General features: G+C 46.8%; 1 protein-coding gene across 4 annotated transcripts in view; it reads left to right on the top strand.

Moving 5' to 3' along the window:
- SPTBN1 (spectrin beta, non-erythrocytic 1) overlaps nucleotides 1-19275 on the top strand; it is a 194132-nt gene extending 174857 nt beyond the window's left edge. For all 4 annotated transcript variants that reach the window (XM_082426220.1, XM_082426221.1, XM_082426222.1 and 1 more), the window contains 10 exons: nucleotides 3194-3438; nucleotides 4566-4704; nucleotides 5513-5597; nucleotides 7407-7603; nucleotides 8700-8812; nucleotides 9548-9611; nucleotides 13932-14170; nucleotides 15393-15566; nucleotides 17067-17109; nucleotides 17941-19275. In XM_082426220.1, coding sequence (XP_082282346.1) covers nucleotides 3194-3438; nucleotides 4566-4704; nucleotides 5513-5597; nucleotides 7407-7603; nucleotides 8700-8812; nucleotides 9548-9611; nucleotides 13932-14170; nucleotides 15393-15566; nucleotides 17067-17109; nucleotides 17941-18159 — 1518 coding nt within the window. In that variant the 3' untranslated portion in view covers nucleotides 18160-19275. The remainder of the gene's footprint in view (nucleotides 1-3193; nucleotides 3439-4565; nucleotides 4705-5512; nucleotides 5598-7406; nucleotides 7604-8699; nucleotides 8813-9547; nucleotides 9612-13931; nucleotides 14171-15392; nucleotides 15567-17066; nucleotides 17110-17940) is intronic.
- Nucleotides 19276-19581: the final 306 nt, after the last annotated feature.

Below are 19581 nucleotides of genomic sequence, written 5' to 3'. Positions count from 1 at the left end.
ATTGGAGAAGAGAGGAAACAAGACGCTAACGTTTTACTATGCCCGGTCTTCCCCTCCCGCCATGAAGTGGTTAACACTAAGGCTTTGTTTAAGAGCTGTCTGGCAAAGTGATAACAATATAACAGTAACAATCTGTAGTATAATCACTCTCTAATTCACACTCTCATTCCTGCACAGTTTACTGCTTAGTCTTATGTCTATTAGATGAAAAATAAATTGTATCTGCCTTTTCCCTTAAATTTCAAGATCTTAGAGAAGAAGTTCGTTTTCTTAAAGATATCAGCCCTGAGGATATCAGGAGGTTTGTTTTTACCTTTTAGAAGCACATCAGTGATCTAGTGCAGGGGTTGGCAGACTTCTTCTGTAGAAGCCCAGACAGTACAGATTTTTGGTTTTGTGGGACATACAGTCCGTTACAATTACTCAGCTCCGCCATCGTAGCATAAAGCAGCCACGGACAATCCGAAAATGAAGGGCGTGGCTGTGTGCCCAGCAAAGCTTTATAAAAACAGGGAGCCCACATTTGCCGTGGGCCAGCCCCTGATCTAGTGTGCCAGCCTTCTCTGGTGTGCTTTGGGGTTTGTTCTGTGGAAGGACCACCTTTACTGCTGTTGTCTTCCCCTTAATTTGCCCCTTCTAGAAGCAAAGGTAGGTCACAGCTGGGGCTGCATTCACATTAAGTGGCTTCCCGTTTTCCATCCTGGAGGTAGAAGGTGTGGGGGGGATAATTTAAGAGATTTGTGGAGTGGCTGAGGGTCTGCATCAGGCAGAATTTAAAAGCGCCCACCATGCGTTGTGCGGGTTTCCAGTCTTTCCTTCACGGCTGGCGGATTCTCCATTCAGAAGCTTGTCAGCTTCCTGTTCAGTGGCTCTCATTGCGTGTAAGGCCCTGGAGCACCACGTGAGCGCGTAAGGATCCTGAGCCGTGCACTTAGAGCATGGCCACCAGAGAAGGGCCGACCCTGGCTTGAATTGAGCCTGTCACGCTGTATCGCTGCAAGTTTAATTTCCTTCCTAAGCTTCGGTTCCCTAATGCTTTAAGGACTGCAGTGTGTATTGTTACAGTTTTTAAAAAGCTTAAGAGAACTTCTGGAATGCCTGGAAGTCTTATTAGCAGCAGGTCTTTCCTCTGCACCTGTAAAATCATTTACTTTTAGAACTTCAGGAGACTCCAGAGATGGTAGAGTTGCTCCTTCATTTTTTTTTTTTCATTAAATCCCTTCACTTTGTGAGGCTCAGAGAGATGCAGGAACGTCCAGGGCAGGAATCTGTTCCGTCAAGCCTGATAGTCTGCACCTCACCATACCCGCTGGGCCAGGCCATTTCAGCCAAAAAAGTATGCATGCCCCTCCTGCAATTAGAGCAGAAGGGAGGGCTCCCGGTGCAGCCTCCAGAAGCTGATGGCGTTTCCTCCTTGGCTGCTTTACTCTTAATGCCAGCTGACCCGCCACCATCCTCCATTCTGTGCAGGAAGAGTGGACATAAGGGAACCTGATGATGGTCTGCAGTGACTCCTCAAAGCAGTAGTTAATTCTAGCGGGAATTTCTGCTTTTGCTCTCCTCATCTACCTTGTTTGTTGTTGTGAGAACAAATTGAAAACAGCTAGAGGCCCAGGAAATTTTCTTTTTTTTTTTTTTAACTTGTTTGGAAAGATTTGGTTAGTCATATAGGAGATAAGCTTTTCAAATAATTTCCTAGGAGCTTGCTTATTGTCATTTGAGTTAATACCTGAGCCATATTTAAAGAATGTTTCCAAAAGTCTCTTAGGATATGGGAATCAAATCACCAGGGAAACCAAACCCCATTGATTCTTCTTTGCATCTCTTGCAGAAATTTGTTTTCCTTACCTACCACCACCTAGAGCCTTTTGAGTGATCAGGGTCGGTACACCTCCCCGCAAGCCCCAGTGTCCATCCCCCCCGTGATGTTTGTCCACATACTCCCCTCACGGACCTCTGAAGGCTGCTGTCATTCAGGATGGCTGTTGTCTTCAGACTTTGATCAGTAAATGAAGATTGAGTGTGCGCTCCCCATACGTGTATATTTTAAATTAGATGTTGTGCACGAGTATGGCATTACTAATACGTACTTTATATAAAACATAAGAGAAGGAAATTACAAAATAAGCCACGGTTATTAGTTTCTCTTGTAAAGGTGTATCTGCCCTCCACCACCACCCTCTCCCCCAACAAAAAGGTGAAAGCCGTTTCTTGTTTTTTTCCCCCTTTTTACTCAGAAAGTATTGATATCATGTACACTCTCTGGGCTTTGCTTTCTCTACATAGCCGTCATCTTGGAGTACTTCTCATATGAGTACACAGAGCCCTTCCGCATTCTTTTTCATGACTGCATGGGAGCCTGCTGTATGAATGTGCCATTGTCATTTAACCAGTCCCTCATGGATGAACAGATACTTTATTTTCAGTCTTTTGCATTTACAGACATTGGTGCAATAAATAACCTTATGTGTATTTCATTTCCTAAAAGTGCAAGAGTATATGTAGGATAAATTCCCCAAAGTGGAATCATAAAATCAAAAGGCACACGCATTTATAAGTTTGGTGGGTACTGCCTGTGCCTGCTTGTAGGAGCTGTAACCTTTTGTCCCATCAGCAGTGAATCAGCTCACTGACATATACATCATCAAGCTTGATTTTTTGCCATCTAGGAGATGACAAATTACAGTATCTCCATGTAGCATATTTTCGTATGACTCATTGGCGTTTCTTGTTCTCCAGAGTTTTTATTGAAGTTTGGCTGGTTAAGATTTTACCTTCTTTGGCATCAGCATTTTTAACTACATTAAATGCTGCTTTTTTGTTTTTCACGTTGGAATGTGCCGTTGTGGGAGCTCTTACGGGTGATACATACATTGTTTTCAACAGCAACATCACATAGCTAATGGAAAAGGTGTTTTCAAAATGAGTTCTTGATGGCAGTTTCTCATTCCTGATTAAAAAAACAATGTCTGTACCATGCAGGAGCAGATTAGGTGTTTATCCTTTATTGTATCTGGGTGCATACCGTGTGTTTCTGTGCCGTCTTCACATCCTGGGCCACCTCCGGGGACCTTTCCCGACCAGGGCTCCCATCAGCGCGAAGGCAGAATGGTGTGCAGAGGGGGGAGCAGGAGGCCGGGTGGTGGCGCGGAGGCCCAGCTCTGAGCCGTCTCGTCTCCTGGCGGCTTCACAGGTGAGACAGCTGCAGGAGGATGCAGCCCGCCTCCAGGCCGCCTATGCGGGCGACAAGGCCGAGGACATCCAGAAGCGGGAGAACGAGGTCCTGGAAGCCTGGAAGGCCCTGCTGGACGCCTGCGAGGGCCGCAGGGTGCGGCTGGTGGACACGGGGGACAAGTTCCGCTTCTTCAGCATGGTGCGCGACCTCATGCTGTGGATGGAGGATGTCATCCGGCAGATCGAAGCCCAGGAGAAGCCACGGTAACGCTGCCAGCCTCCCGGCTGGGCCCTGCCCCAGAGCTTCGAGGCCAGAGCGGGGGCGGGGAGGGGTTTTGGGGGCGCCACCGCTGTTCCACTTGTCTCCTGCACACGGTTGTCAGGGAATGAGGGGCCCAGTGTAGTCGAGCCCTGTGGAGCCCTCCCCATTTCTCCCCGACCCTGTCCCCTGGGTCCACGTTCACCCAGGCCCTCCTGCTCTCATCTGTGGGCCTCGTGCCTCAAATCAGCCGCATACCTGGGACTGGACTAGCTCTACCTCACCGCTGGCATGAGATGGCTTTTCTGAGTTCTTTTTCTATGTCTGTCAGATCAAAAACCACTCTATCCCTTTTCAGACATATTACTAAAGGTGCCTCTTACACTCAGCATCTGCTTTAATGGTGTCTCGGGATTTGTATTTAGTATTTGTTCTGTGTCTTCTCTTTGGCCATGTTTCATGCAAAGCGGTGAAGAGGAGCTAGTGGGTGTACAAGCAGGGACATATATAGCCTCCTGTTCCCCACTGCTGGCTCCAGCCCTCACCGTAACTGAGGAATGGACTGTGCCCCAAAAGAAGAAATACGGTTATTATATACATGAGGCAGTTGTGTTTCCTTAGGTCAGGGCTTCCCAGTCAGTCGGTTTTGATGGATGAGACGTTCTCACGGCTCTGCCAGTCGCTGATTGCTCGGCTGGTTCCTGCTCTGTGTGTCTTCAGGTCTAAATAAGGAGACAGTATTTGCTGCTCTTTAGAACACACACGTCCTGAACCTTGGGCACCTAACTCACTGGGGTACAACTGGGGACACCTGTACCTTCTTGAAGAGTCTGAAGTGCATTTCAAAGTAAAAGGTTGAACAGAGATCCAGTGGTTTTTCTGGTCTCCACCTAGAAAAATTGTTTAAGCGCACACACAAAAATAAAAGTAGCCGTATTCTCAGCGTTAGGTTGTGAAGCTGTGCCTGAGTTACACCATCGTTGTGCTGCAGCTCAGTGACCCTGCCTGGGCTCAGACTGTGAATCAGATACCGTGCCGCCAGTTTCCTTCAAATTAATTACGTGTTTTGAAACCTACATGTTTATTTGAAAAGCTTGGTCTCCTAAAGGAAGTATCGTTTGTGTAATTTTAGGGATGTGTCCTCTGTTGAACTATTAATGAATAATCATCAAGGTATCAAAGCTGAAATCGATGCTCGTAATGACAGTTTCACGACCTGCATTGAACTTGGGAAATCGCTGCTGGCGAGGAAGCACTACGCATCAGAGGAGGTAGGATGCCGCTTCGCTTTGGGGCCCCTGGGGTGAGCGCAGCTGGTGTTCAGATGTACAGTGACTCACTCTTGTGAGCGTATGAGTATACACACTTGTGTGTGTATGTGTGTGTGGGCATATATAGACACACACAGAAATCTGTGCTTACATTCACACACACGCACATGCACACACTTATATGTGTTTCAGAGCTCCTTGCTTCTTTCCTGTATGTGTAGAATAAGACAGGCAAGTCTCTAGGTGTAGAGCCAATCAATCCATGGCACAGAAGACAATTTTTGAGGGCCTCTGGTCAAGGGTTCGTCCTCTCTCACCTCCTCCATCAGTTCTCGAAGGTGCCACCCCTTCTCTGTCACCTGTGCCCTAGATCTGTTTGCTCTTTAGTGGATGGTTGCTAAGTCGAGTTGGGAGGCTGGTGACACAGAGGTGAGTGGTTATCAGTGTGAGGCCTCCGAGAGCTCAGGGCTTTGCCCCTCTCGCCGCCCCCCGCTCTTAACTTGAGTGTGTTCGCCACAGGGAGCCCCAGAGTCTGGAGGGGGCTCAGTGCATTGTAGGCCTCCTCACGACAGAGCAGCTTTGGGTGGAGCCCGGCCTTCCTCCCAGCCCCTTCTGGAAGGAACGTCGCCATGCTTTCCTCTCCTCTCCCAGTACGCAGATCGACTGAGCAGTCCTTAGATCTTTCCTGCCTTAGTGGTGGTCTCTACATAAAAAGTGTTTTTCTTCTATGAAGCGGCCCATCAAGGGGCAGACTAGGAGGATGTGATCTACTCTATTAAGATGTCCTTGGGGTCCTCTCTTCTCACAGATCAAGGAGAAGTTACTGCAGTTGACGGAAAAGAGGAAAGAAATGATTGACAAGTGGGAAGACCGATGGGAATGGTTAAGACTGAGTAAGGATGTACCTAATCTCTCTGCTCTTTTTGGGTCCCCACTGAAAGCAAGCCAGTTTATTTACCTGCTTTAATTGATTTGATATGATGTTATCTCTTAATGATTTTTGGAGTCTTTCTGAATGCTGCTTTTTTAATGTCCTATTTCACCATTTCCTGCTAATAAGTATTTTTAAGTAGTTCCCTGTGACATATTCATTATCTTTCATCTCATGATTGACCTCAGTGTTGTGAGCGGGGTCTGAGTGTGTAGGAACAGTATGGGGACGACAGGATGTGGCATCCCTCTGGGAGAGTGCAGACAGGAGCCCCTTCTCCTCCAGTTATCTTAAAGAAGAGTTGTTACTGTGGAGTCAAGAAGATGGAAAGTTGGCTTGTTAGGTCTTATGACAGCTAACAACGATAAAGATTTTGCAGTGAACCAGGCATTATTCTAAGTGTTTTATATGTTTTTCTTTATTGACTTCCCACAATAACCCTCTGAGGTAGATTCTATTTTTAATCTCATTTTATAAAGGGAATATGTGAGCTAACACAGAGTTTATAATATACAGTATTGGGAATAGCATTTATGATTGGTATGAACTGCAAAGGTAGCCCAACTGAAGCATTATTTACCATACTTTGCCATTCTGTGTTTGGGGCTCCGGGCTCTGTCCTTATATTATATAACCTTATTCTCAGGCACCAGGAGTGCTTTCTAGAAGCAGAATCCAAGGGGCCTTTTCTGAAAGGTGTGTAAGAGACCTAGTGGAGGCATCTCAATTCTTTTGAAAAAGAGATCCCACTTTTGATCATTCTTTGGATGAGGATTTGGTCTGTAAATTTTGCCAGCTCCCAGGGCAGGTTCAGTTCAGTTCAGTTCAGCAAAACCCAGATTACACTCCACTGTGAACTAGGCACCAGGGTGCATGCTGGGCATTCCTGCTGAGGTAACAAGTTTCTCGAGCAGTGGGGGCATCTTCTTGTGCCGTGTTGGAGGCCGCCAGGGTGACACCAGTGCTGCCCGCAGTCTTTTTCTTACCTGAATGACCCCAACCTTTGCTGCTTAAGGTATAATGAAAATGCCAGCCATAGCACAGGCAGAGCGGAGGTCTGGCCTGCCTTCTCACAGCTGCAGTGGGTGGAGGTCATGCTGTGTTTCCTCACGTGTGGAGGGACAGAACGAATAAAGCAGAAGCCTTAGCCCATACTGTCCCTACTTTCCATACTGCTTCCAGATCCTTCCCTGCCTCTCAACCCCCCAAAGTAAAGCATAGCACTTCCACCCGAGAAAGGGTGATTGGTGAATGGCTCTCCCATCAAGAGTAATCTGGTTATGTGTAGACTGTGAGTTCTTCAGGGCTCTGAGGCTTACCTCACTGAAGTAGGGCTGAGTGAGCAGAGCATACCTCCTGGCCCTGCATGGCCGTATAGTAGCCACTGCCCACATGGGGCTCTTCAGAACTTGCAACATGGCTGGTCCAAATTAAGATGTGCTCCAAGTATAAAATACATGTCGGATTTCAAAGACAGAAGAAAAAAAAGATGTAACACAACTCAGTTAACTTTTATACTGATTACGTGTTGAAATAACAGTTATATCAGGTGGTCTAAAATATGCATTTGAAATCAACTTCACCTGTTTTTAATGTGGCTGCTGGGAAGGTTAAAGTTGTACACGTGTGGCTCACATGACGTTTATGTGGACAGGGCAGGTCTAGACTAGACTGTAAGCTGGTTGTGCCGGCAGCTGCCAGCAGAGGGCAGCGCCACCCTGAGCTGCCGAGTCACCCTGCCCTCCACACTCACTCTTGGCTCCCTGTGCAGTCTTGGAGGTCCATCAGTTCTCAAGGGACGCCAGTGTGGCCGAGGCCTGGCTGCTCGGACAGGAGCCCTACCTCTCCAGCCGAGAAATAGGCCAGAGCGTGGACGAGGTGGAGAAGCTCATCAAGCGCCACGAGGCTTTTGAAAAGTCTGCAGCGACCTGGGACGAGAGGTTCTCCGCCCTGGAAAGGCTGACGACAGTAAGTGGGCCCTGGGAGCCGGGGTGCTCTGCCGTGGTTCCCGTGGGCAGCCTCTCCTTCCTGCTCACCTTCTAGGCTAGGGAGCTCAGGTCATTGCTCTGATTTTAAAAGCAGTAAGGATCTTCCTGGAGTTGGTGTTTCTCTTGGTACAGGACATGGGGAGATGGTCCAGGACTCCTGCCCCCTCAACCACTTGCTGGGCACCTAGGTCTGTGGTCACTTCCTGTCTGGGAATTGATCGATTGGGATTTGCTTTTCTCTTTTGATCTACTTTTCTTCCTGTATCTCACAGAAGCCGTGGAGCATAGCCTTACAGTTTTCTTCCGATTTCAGGATTAGAATTCCCATCAAGCACTAGTAGCTCGATCTTAGACCACTGAAAACTCTCCCCAGTCCTGGTAATCTCTTCTGCCAAAATAAAGGCCTTAGAATAGGCCTTGCTCACTGGTGTTTTCTCTCCCAAGACACTTGCACTCCTGGTGGAAAGCTGATTCTTTATGGTGTGCTTCCCGATTTCTACAGTTGTGGGCATCTAAAATGTACCTGTACACGTGTGTTAAAACGGAATACTTCTGGTACATGCATATTGCTCATGAAATGGCTTAGTTCCAGTTAGTCTTGTTTCGTGGCTTTTTTTAATGTGTTATTGGGGCTTGGCTGAACCTGAATCCCTACCGCAGCACAAGAAGCCTCTGTGGGAATTATTGCAGCTCTAACTCAGTGGTGTTTGTCTGATCGCTGATGAGAAGTCCAGCACGGACCCTCATGCTCAGGTGCTTTCTTCCTCAGCAAAGTTGAGAGCTGCAGAGTTCATTTAGAAACTAAACCCGATGTCCCAGGGGCACACACAACTCACAGGGCTTCTGCCAGCCCATGGAATGGATCTGTTTCATCACTCAGACCTCTGTTTCCTGTGGTTTGAGGTTGTAGCTGCAGTTCTTATGACCTGAACGAGATTTTGCTTAGGATGTTAGAGCTTCTGGTTGTCCCGCGTGATCCAGCGTAGACCACTCAGAGAGGAGGGTTTGCCTGGAGCCCTCTCCTTAAAAGAGGCAGAGTCCGGGGCTCTGCCACACATCAGCGTATTCTCCCTCAGTTGGAGCTACTGGAAGTGCGCAGACAGCAAGAGGAAGAGGAGAGGAAGAGGCGGCCGCCTTCTCCTGAGCCGAGCTCGAAGGTTTCCGAGGAGACCGAGTCCCAGCAGCAGTGGTGAGTCACGGGCAGCCCGCCCACTTCAGTCTCAGATTCAGTGACGAGAGAGGTTTAGGGAGCACACTTTCTAAGCCCGTGCTGATGTGCCCTTCCTGTTAGTCACTTCCGAAGACTCCTGAGACTCTCTCTCTGTACAGTCACCCCTGGATAATATTTGAGGACAGTGACTTGTCCACAGTCACGTTGCTATGTTGGTAGCGGAAGTGGAATGTCGACAGCAGCCATCTCTGCTGTGCACATGTGTGTACACACACACACACACACACACACACACACACACACACACTTAGAATTTCCACATGAGTAAATGGATGGAGTGAACTACCCAGATTTCAGGCCAGTGATTGTGTGGTGATGCTTTCTGAAAGTTCTGGGTGACTTTCACACGACGGGCAGAAATTACTCTGTATTTCTGAAAGGCTGATTATTTAGCTGGGGTCCAAGCTCCATGACAACCCTGAATGCCACCTTTATGGGCAGGGATGCCTGTGGTCTTACTCTCTATCTAGAGTCAATTTGAAACATTTAAAAGAGTTTTTAGAAAGAAATCACGTCATGTGAAAGAGGGCTGCATATGTTTTCCTGAGAGAGGGGCTCTAATAAAGTTGACTTGTGTTCTCCCCCGTCTTCTTCTCTTTCTCCTCCTCTTTTCTTCCCCCCTCCCCTCCCCTCCTTCCTTCCCCCTTTCCTCCTCTTCTCTCCTCTGTCTTCTTTCTCCCCCTTCCCCAACAGGGATACTTCAAAAGGAGAGCAAGTTTCCCAGAATGGTTTGCCGGCTGAACAGGGATCTCCACGGGTTAGTTACCGCTCTCAAACCTACCAAAACTACAAAAACTTTAATAGCAGACGGACAGCCAGTGACCAGCCGTGGTCTGGACTGTGAAGTTCGCTACCATTTGTCAAGAACCACTCTTTCCAAATCCTGTTGGTTTGACCTTTTGGCTTCCACTTCACCCACAGTGTTAAAAATTTTACTTAATTCATAGCCTTCCTTGGTTTCATATTTGTTTGCATTTAATTCATGTTTATTTGAGTTTTTTAACTGATGGATGCTCAGTTGCCTGAAAGCAACATACGTATTTTTTGTTTATTTATCGTGAGCTTTTTACTTTATTAAGATTTTGCAGCGAAAGCCTTACGTGAGTAATTGAAATTAAATGAGATTACAGCAAAATGAAGAAGAAAACTAGAATCTGACAGGTATGACACATCCAGTTATACTAACAGGGTGCAGTCCTGCACTATACGTAGCCCCCTTTACAGAGTTATTAACCTGCAGTAGTTCACTAGGAATTGAGGAGGGAGACTTCCAGTACTAAGATTAAAACCTAGAGTCAGCTGTGTAACATTCCATGAAGGATGCATTCATTTATTGAAAATGATTTAAAAAAAAAAAAAGTTGAATCTACTTGGGAGGGTTTTTTAAACTTTAGGCGCAGAATCTGAACGGTTTTGAGACCCTCGGATCATTTATTACTTTTTTACAAACCAGGTCCTCTCTTTATTTTTTTCTGCCAAGTCCTGAACTGAGAATTGTAGGCTCGCTTGCAGCAGATAATGCAGCCAGCCTCAGGAGTCAGGGGCCCACTGACTGCTGCCACCACCTCTGTCTGGGTCACTGTCGGCACCGCCGGGACGTGGGATGTGGCAGGTGTGGCAGCGCTTCTCGGCCCTTTGGGGAAACCTGCCTACCAGACTTCCACGCCTCTCCGTTCAGTTGATGACTTCAGGGTGTCAAACTGTTTAAATTTTTCAAACACATGGAACAAAAGCCATTATGGTTCACCCTGATTACTTGAACGACGCACTTGGGGGAACCACCCCAGGAGCTGTTGCCTGCCTCCAGGCTCCAGAAGTCCTCCAGTGTCTCTGTAGACAGAAACTCCGTTGTATGTCTTGTATAGATCTTCTGATTCATTTTTCGTTTTCTTCTGACCTTTTGTGACGCTCTCTAATAAAGAGTCGTTTAGGATGACATTTATCAGACCACCAGCAGGGATTTGAAAATGTTTTAACAGAAATTCTGTTCACCAAACCAAGCCCATATTACATCAAAGCCTTGTGAGACATCCACTTGCTCATTTGCCATATTTAGATGTTAGCGGAATCAGAAAACCTGTTTTGATATGTGTTCTCCATGAGTTAAGTCTAATTTGTCTTTTCATTTCATGATGCATGTCTTTTTTTTTTCTTTTGTCAGGATAACATCATATAGCATCTTGTTTGTTGTTTCCTCATTTCTATGTACATATCTATCTACTTGCGACCGTAGATGGGTATATAGATAGATGCCAAGCTTCTTATGTTCTGGGAGTAGTATGCACCATTATTGGGTCTCTGCCTTAAAACACACCAAAATTCATTTTAGAAAAGAAACTACTGCTTTATCTTTGGTGATTAGGGAGCCCTGACGTGTGTTTCTGGCTCCAAATGATATGTGTCATTGATCTATATGTATATATGTGGTGTGTCCATATATATATGTTTAAATTTTGTATCATGAGGACTAATACCCAATTTTATGCCTTTCGTATTCAGAAGACCAAAAACAAAACAAAACAAAACAAAACAAAGCCACATAAGCACACAGGAAAGGAGTGCTGTGATGCTTTTGGCATTTGTTCTTATGCCTATTTTTATCTAGATTTTTAAATTGTAGCTTGCCAGACAAATTTTTAATTGTAATTGGATTGTATCAGAAGAAGAAAAGCTCTTTTCATTCTTCTGAGTTACGGTGCAGAGACTCAAGTTAATGAACTTGAAAATAGTGTTGCTTCTTGCACTTAGAAAACCAATCAGGTGTCCCTTGTGCTACTAGTTGTCACGTTGCATTTATGTTCACCTCCTGATTGAAATATTCTCAGGTGTACGCAGCCACTAATCGCTAAAGAGAAGCAACGTGGGGTGGGGGTAGGGGTGTATCCACATGTACCCACTGTTTGGTCACAGCACTACGATTTGCTTTTGATGTTTGTCTCTAGTGGCGTGTTGTCTGTTGGCATGCTTAAGCACATGTCCATTAAAATTCATTTTGTTCCTTTTATTTTCCTTGTTTTCTTGGTTAGTGATTCATTTGCATAAACATTAATTATCTCTGCATACTGGTTTGGGGTTTTCTCTTTCCTTCTAACTCTAAAGAAAAAAATTTTTGCTGCAGAACTTCCCCCAGAAGGGGCTTCCCCTGGCCGTCACCTACCTTGAAGTTTGACCAAGTGTGATAAATTTTAGCCTTTTTCCAGTAAACATTCCTCTATCCAGGTCACTGCTGTCACTAGCAGTTTTTGAGTCACACCTGCAGCACTAATTTTTTTTTGTTTAACCTGGTTTCTATAGACACTAACCCCATGTCTCCCTGGACTCATGCCTGGCATAGGCCTTCCAGACCGATCTCATACTTCCTCCCAACCAGAAGTTTCCTGAAATCTCACACTAGAACAGATGTGTCAACCTTAAAATCCACTCACTTACTTTTGACTCGGGGGTTTTGTTTTTTTGGTTACTATTTCCCCTTTGTCTCTCCTTTAAAAGGGAAAGGCAAGAGAGATATTTAAATAGCATATTTCTTATAAGCACTGGTTGACAGGCTGTCACTTGCAAGGCCAGGATGATCACCATGCATCTCCTCCCTGTGCCTTTCTACCCATAGAATCCTTTTTCCACGTTGCTGTGTGGATAAAGGGTTCTAATCACAGACACCCTTCAAGTGCGTAGCCTCTAGTCTTACCTTAACCCCCCGCTGCAGACAGTGATCGTTTGTATAGACAGAGTATAAACTTGACTCCCAGCCCACCACTTAGATAAGGCCCAACAGAGACATCCCAGTTTCTGGGAGTTGACATATCGGATGTTCAAGCGGTGGTGGCCAGTCTCCCCTTGATCCTGCTGAGGTCGTTGCTGCTAATTTTGCTGTCACCTGGTTCTGGGCAGCAGAGGTGGGGGACGTATCTGATGAGCGTGCCGTTGACACCTCCATGTTTGTCCGTGTACGAAGGGTGCAGGTTGTCCGTAATCCACTAAAGCATCAGCCACACCCAGCTTTAGTCACTCGCTAATCCCGCACCCTGGGTGTATCAGCCAGGGACCGCTTCAGTTCATGGTACACAGTTGATGGCACACAGGCTGAAAGCGATAATGAATGGAGACCCTACTGCATTTCCCAAGCCGAAAAGCCATGAGGGTTACAATATAAATGAGCTTGGGAAGGAACAGCTCCCGAAGACGTCTCCAGCCCGAAGGGTCAGAGCCGCTGGAAGCCTGGCTGTCTGGGCTTTCTCGTCTCAGTGCAGCAAGGCACCGTGATCAACCAGCACGTGATGGGGAAGGCCCTGGTTCTGTCTTTGTTTGGGGGTAAATAGCTGTGTGGTGTTGAGTGACTGTGATTGGCTTTTCCAGCTCCTTTAACACAAACTACAACCCACTCACGATACAACTTCGGCAGATGTGGTTAAATTGATGTTCGTTGACTTGCCTCATTTCCTTCCAGCTCTTAAGTTCCAAAGTCTAACGGGGATGGTAGATGTGAAATGCATGATTGCCGTCCTAATTTCTGCATGTGTTTATGACGATGTGTCGAGGGGTGGTGGGAGGAGAGCCGAAGAGCATTTTCAGAAACCAAAGGTCTTTCTTGTCTGACTTTGGGGGAATGCCGTGTAGTACTGATAGAGTTGTCTATCCATCTGTTTGTGAATGCCCTTTCGCTTCAACTTCCAGCCCTTCTGGTGGCGTCCTTGGTTGTAAGGTGGCTGCTGTATAACGTCCACTCTCTCATATTTAATATGTGTGATTGTTAACTGTTGTCCTTTTGTTTTAAAGTAACCATAAGAGGAAATGATCTGAGTTCTATTAGAGAAAATGGATTGATCAGAGGAACAGAGTGCAGTAAAACTCATCCTGGCATTTCGCTTTTCTCATTTCCCCGTAAACGGGCGGGTATTAATCCATTCCCACCTTCTAATGTCCTTGGTGTCCAGCTGGCTTTGTGGGATGTGCAATGGTTTTACTGTACTGCCTCGATCTGTGCCAGGCATTTATACACAGCCACGTGTGCGAGTCAGAGCGTATGTGGTCACCCCCGGGGCTCACGGGGTTAGCTGAACGGCCTCTCCGCTGTCCCTAGATGGCAGAAACGGTGGACACGAGCGAAATGGTCAATGGCGCTGCAGAACAGAGGACAAGCTCGAAAGAGTCCAGCCCCATCCCCTCTCCCACCTCCGAGCGCAAAGCCAAGACTGCCCTCCCGGCCCAGAGCGCTGCCACCTTGCCGGCCAGGACCCAGGAGACGCCTTTGGCCCAGATGGAAGGCTTCCTGAATCGGAAGCACGAGTGGGAGGCCCACAATAAGAAGGCCTCAAGCAGGTAACAGCACGGAGGCTGAGGCGGTCCCGGGGGAAGTCGGCCCATTAAGAGGTGGAGGTGGGCCACTCTTGATCGAAAGGGGAGTGTGTGTTTATGTGGCTGATTTGTTCTGTAGCTTCCCGGGCATTACATCCTTCTCGGGACTGATGTTGGGAAGTGGGAGTAGTGTGCTTTTTTTATTCACCGAGAGAAGGAAGAGTTAAGTGTGTGTGGGAACAGCAAGAAGAGGCCTTAGTAGTTCCTCCTGAGAAGGAATATTGCTAGATTGAGGGGGGGTAGTCTTCCCTAGAGTGAAATGATTTCACTGTTGTTTCCCTCCTGAGGGATGTTTTAAGACATTCACCATTTCCCCTACCTTATCTCCATATCAGTCTTTATACTCGTTATCTCCCAGTAGCCCTACTTGTATTATCTCCATTTTACAAATGAAGAAACTGAGGCTCTGGGAGGTTAAGAAAGCTCACTCTGTGTAGTAACTTAGTAAATGGCACAGCTAGGGTAAAACTCATCTGACTCCACAGCCTGTGTGCTTAACCAGTAAACCAAACTGCCTGGAACCACCATGTACAGTTGTACAGGTTGTACACTGTACAAGGGAATCCCATCTAAGAGCTGCCATCCACATTGGGGACATTATAGATTTATTTGTTAATACAGGCAGGTGGCAGTAAAGTGTCTTGTTCTAATAAAGGCAGTATATTAGGACAGTTTGCCATACCCTGGGGGAAAGGCTACCTTTTTCTAATTCAGCCAGTGTACCATAAGTGCTAGTGGCCCTGGGTCTGCCTCCCCCTCCCTGTCACGTTGCCAGGCCACTTCATTACAGAATGAAGCTGAGGTGGAAGAGCTGCTTAAGGACAGGCATGTTTCCAGTAAGGAGCTTGGCCTGTACCCTGTTACCACACGAGTGTACCAAACACCAGCAAAAGTCTTTCCCGTCAGAGCCAAGAGTACCTTTATTTAATGAAAGAGGGCACTGTGGTTTTCTTCAAACTCAGAGTGAGAAGTGGCCCTCAAAAACCTGCCACTAGCAGTACGTGTCTTGTCTTGGGAGTCCACAGAGGAATTCTGTTCCATTGCGTATTTTTAGCAGGATTTAGGAAGGGCCTTTAACAGGGGATCATGCCATGTTGTGTGAGGATCGTTTTCGTGTTAATCAGACCCTTAGTTCTTGAGGGGAGTGTGGAGCAGAAACTTGAAGTTCCTTTTTTTTACTGCTCAGGTCCTGGCACAATGTTTACTGTGTCATAAATAACCAAGAAATGGGTTTCTACAAAGATGCAAAGACAGCTGCTTCCGGAATTCCCTACCACAGCGAGGTCCCTGTGAGTTTGAAAGAAGCCATCTGTGAAGTGGCCCTTGATTACAAAAAGAAGAAGCACGTGTTCAAGCTAAGGTGAGCGTTGCCAGAGAGTGGGTGTGTGTTTATTTTCACTCTGGGGGTTGGTTTTCTTAGATAGATGCTGTGATCCGTTGATTCCTCTCCTCTGCCGTTTAAAAAATCACCGACAAAGTGACAAACTGGATAGGCACACGTCTTGGTTAGGATCTCTGGGCTCGGTGGCCGGTTAACGGCACAACTGAACATGGAAGAAAAGGAGCTTTCCTTTTTATAAGCTGGAACTTAGTGTTTCCTGAGACAAGGTGAGCTAGTCACTTTGCACAGTTTAAGGGGAGCTTAGAAAAATAGTTTCCCCGTCTTTGCAGCTAATCCAGACCCAGGAGACGCTGTTCTGTGCTCATGACTTATCTGGAGATGGGTCGAGTGAGTCATCCCGGAGCCAGGTGGAGACAGACAGGAAGAGGCGGGTGCTCCCCTGACTCACCCAGCGGGTGTTCCGGATGCCTCTGGAACCATTCAGTTCCAAATGTCTCTACCCTGTACAACACATACGACTCCCAGCAGAGTGGATCCAAGCTCTGAAGTTCTGCTTGTACTTGGGAATGGGCAGAAAAATCCGTTTTTCTTTTAAAAGCGTGAAAAGCAAACATGTTAGTGGTTAGGACGATACTTAGTCTGATACTAACTTGATCTGTTGCTTTGGGATTTGAAAAGCAAACTTTGGTCCTCAGTTACACGTGTCTCATGCCAGCTGGACGAGGCCAAGGACCGCAAATGAGAGCAGTTCAAATGGGGTGATTCTTTGAGCCCTGGACGGGCACTGGAGGCAGGCCCCAGGGACCTGGACGCTTTACACGCTGTAAGACCAGGCGTGGCCAGCCTGGCACCCACCCTGGCTGCACGCCCACTTTGTACTTCCTTGATGCGGCTTCAGAGCGTCGGGATATCGGCAGAGGGCATTTACCTCCTCTGCACCGGCAACACCCGCTTCCTCTGGACGCAGCAGAGAAGGAGGGGCCCTCCCAGCCAGCGTCCTCTCCGTGTCACAGCGATAGCCCGGCCAGGGCAGTTTCTCTTGTTCTGAGAGGTGTATAAGAAGAGAAGTCTAGGAGAACTTTTCTGGGTGTCAGTTCAGAAAGCCTGGTATTTGTTAATGTGGCGGATGTAAGTCCAGTGGCAGAATTTCAGGAGGGCCCGTGAGTTTTAAAGAGCTTTCTTCTGTGTTCAGTTTAGAGCAGTGATAGGTCATCCCAGTGGTCTTTGCCACAACAGATCCAGGTGTTGACATGTTCGGAGCTTTTTGGATCCTTCCAGTGATTGAAACACCCATGTTACCTGTGCATATTGGCCCAATTATATGGCTTCTTGATGCCCCGGGGCGCGGCTGCTGGGCCCGTGCAGGCCCCCGGCACGGTGGGCGACGTGTGCAGGGTTCTCACGGGCATTTCTGGTGTGATTCCTGCGGCTTGCTTGTATCCCACATGAGAGTTGGGGGATTTTTTTTTTTTTTTCCTTAAGTTATATTGTGACTGAGTTTCTTCCTTCAAATTACAGACTAAATGACGGCAATGAGTACCTCTTCCAAGCCAAAGACGATGTAAGTTTCTAAGTTTCATTTTTTTTCAAATACTTAGAAGTTTGCACGTGTTGGTGGCCCGATGAGCTTTATTTATGGTGTTCTTCACATAAGTAATGATCCAGTGGTGGCTTCCGTCCTCTGGCCTCCACGGTCATGAACGCTGGCAGGTGTTCGGTTCTCCTGTATCTTCTCAGAGGCAGTGAATGTCATCTCGCCGTCCTCCCGCCGCGGCAGGAGAGCTAGCGCAGGGTCCCTTGAAGTCCGCGGAGGAGACCTGTGGGTGAAGCACAGGGAGCAGGTCCCAGCACTGGGTGTGGATCCTGCAGCCCAGCCAGGAGCCTCCCCGTTGCACCCACTGCGCCCCGCTGCCTTTGACCAACCATTGCATGGCTGTGCTCCTCCTTGAGAGGAGAGAGGGTCGGCCGATGGGGAAACAACACGTATGCAGGGCTTTAAACTCGAAAAAAGCAACTTCTGTTAAATTTATACAATGTTATGGGTCAAATATATTTCAGTTTAAAAAAGGAAAAGAAAAAGCACCTTCTAGGGTGGGACCTGACACCCTACTGTAGACCCGTCTTCCAGCTCGTCCACATTTGTTAGGGCCACATACTAGAGTGAGGACCTTCAGGTACCGTAAACCGAATTCTGGTGAGCGTTCAATCATGTTCACTCCTGTCCTGACAAAGCAGAGGTTCGTTTGGGAACTGCTTTCCCCTCTCAGGCAGACAACACCGTTCCCAAGCCTTCCAGCCCCCAGAGGCTCACACAGTCACCCAGGGGGACTGAAGAGCATCTCGTGCCCGTCCCTCTTAGTTGAGTCTCACCTGTGTCCCCTCCTTCATCCAGGAGGAAATGAACACATGGATCCAGGCCATCTCCTCTGCCATCTCCTCCGATAAACACGAGGTGTCCGCCAGCACCCAGAGCACGCCAGCATCCAGCCGGGCTCAGACCTTGCCCACCAGCGTTGTCACCATCACCAGCGAGTCCAGTCCCGGCAAACGGGAGAAGGACAAAGAGAAAGACAAAGAAAAGAGGTTCAGCCTTTTTGGCAAAAAGAAGTGAACTCCTTTCCGTCACCTCCTGCCCTTCTCTTAACCTTTTCAGTGAAATTCCAGCATGCAAGCTCAGAACCAACACATTACTCTCTGTGCCTAAATGTTCCTCAATGTGGTTGATTTTTTTCTTTTAATTTATAGAGCATTTCTCGGGGTGGGGTGGGGTGGGGAAAATACACCTAAACACTTTATCTCCAAGTTACAAAAAAGCTTGAGGTGCAGAGGGAAGACCAGATTTTTTTAAACGAAATTATATAGATTAGATCTCAATATTTAAACTGTTCCTCAATTTTGTGAGGCTGTGTTGGAAATAACCCGCCTCTAGTGCTGTTGGTATGCAAGGCAGCGGTGCTTAAACAGTATTTCCTGTGCTCACCACAGACAAAATGTACCAAGTTCCCAACACCATTCTCTTCCATTTAATTCCAGTGGTTACCTTGAGTCTTGACTATTAGAAGTGCCCACGATGGGTCTAACCTGGAATAAACAGATTGTGTATTATGATCTCGCTGCAGCCACAGCGCAGCTCCATTGTTAACTCTACAGACCAAACCATTTGTATCTGGCATCACTTACTAACACACGACATGCGGCTCTTCTGCATCAACCTGGACGACGGTTAAGAATGTCAGGATCCAAGAAGGAATAGAAAACTGATACTGTTTTAAATAATCTGTAATTTCAATTTTTTTTTTTTTTTTTGCTGAAATACATTATATTGTATGTTTGAGATAATTCTAGTACAAAGTATAATAAAACTAGATGTATAATAAACCCTTTAAATCATTGGTAAGTGTACAAGTGGAACTGAAGCATTTACTGGACAAAGTCCTGTTACCCTAATGGTTACTTGCTTGTGCGTTGCCACACTGTGTTATAATTTGCTTCATTACCTTGCTATTTGATACATAGTGTGCATTTCTCTGTCACTGTAACGATTGTAATGACAAATTTTCATCTTACTGCACAATCAAAATGGCATTGATAGGAATGAACTCCAGAGGCTGGGCCTGAGCAGGGAGGTGGTCACTCAGGCCCGGTGCTCAGTCGTTATGACCTGTACCTCTCGACTTTTGCCCTCTCTGTTAAATATATGCTATGTCATTAAATGCTTTTAAATCTAGCATGGTGGGTAATTGTTGTTTTTCCTCTCCTTGCATGCACGCCATGTAGGGAATTTGCAAAGTGAGAAATAGCAAACGGGAAACATTAGACTGTCCATCTGGGTTCCTATTTCGCATTCTTGTGCATGTCTAGTACTCCAGCTTTGAAAGTTACAATAAACGGAGTAATAAATATGGAATGTTTTGCAGCTGTACATCCAGATTTTATCTTCTATTTATGAAAAAGTTATCAGAGAGCTTGCTAAACCTGAGCTCTGAGGCAAGGGTTAGAAAACGTTTTCAGTAAATGGCCAGAGATAAGTAAA

The sequence above is a fragment of the Balaenoptera physalus genome (genome assembly GCF_965194825.1).
Source record: "Balaenoptera physalus genome assembly, chromosome: 15".
NCBI lineage: Eukaryota > Metazoa > Chordata > Mammalia > Artiodactyla > Balaenopteridae > Balaenoptera > Balaenoptera physalus.
The sequence above is the reverse complement of the archived record's forward strand: the minus strand, read 5'-3'. Positions and strand labels throughout refer to the sequence as shown.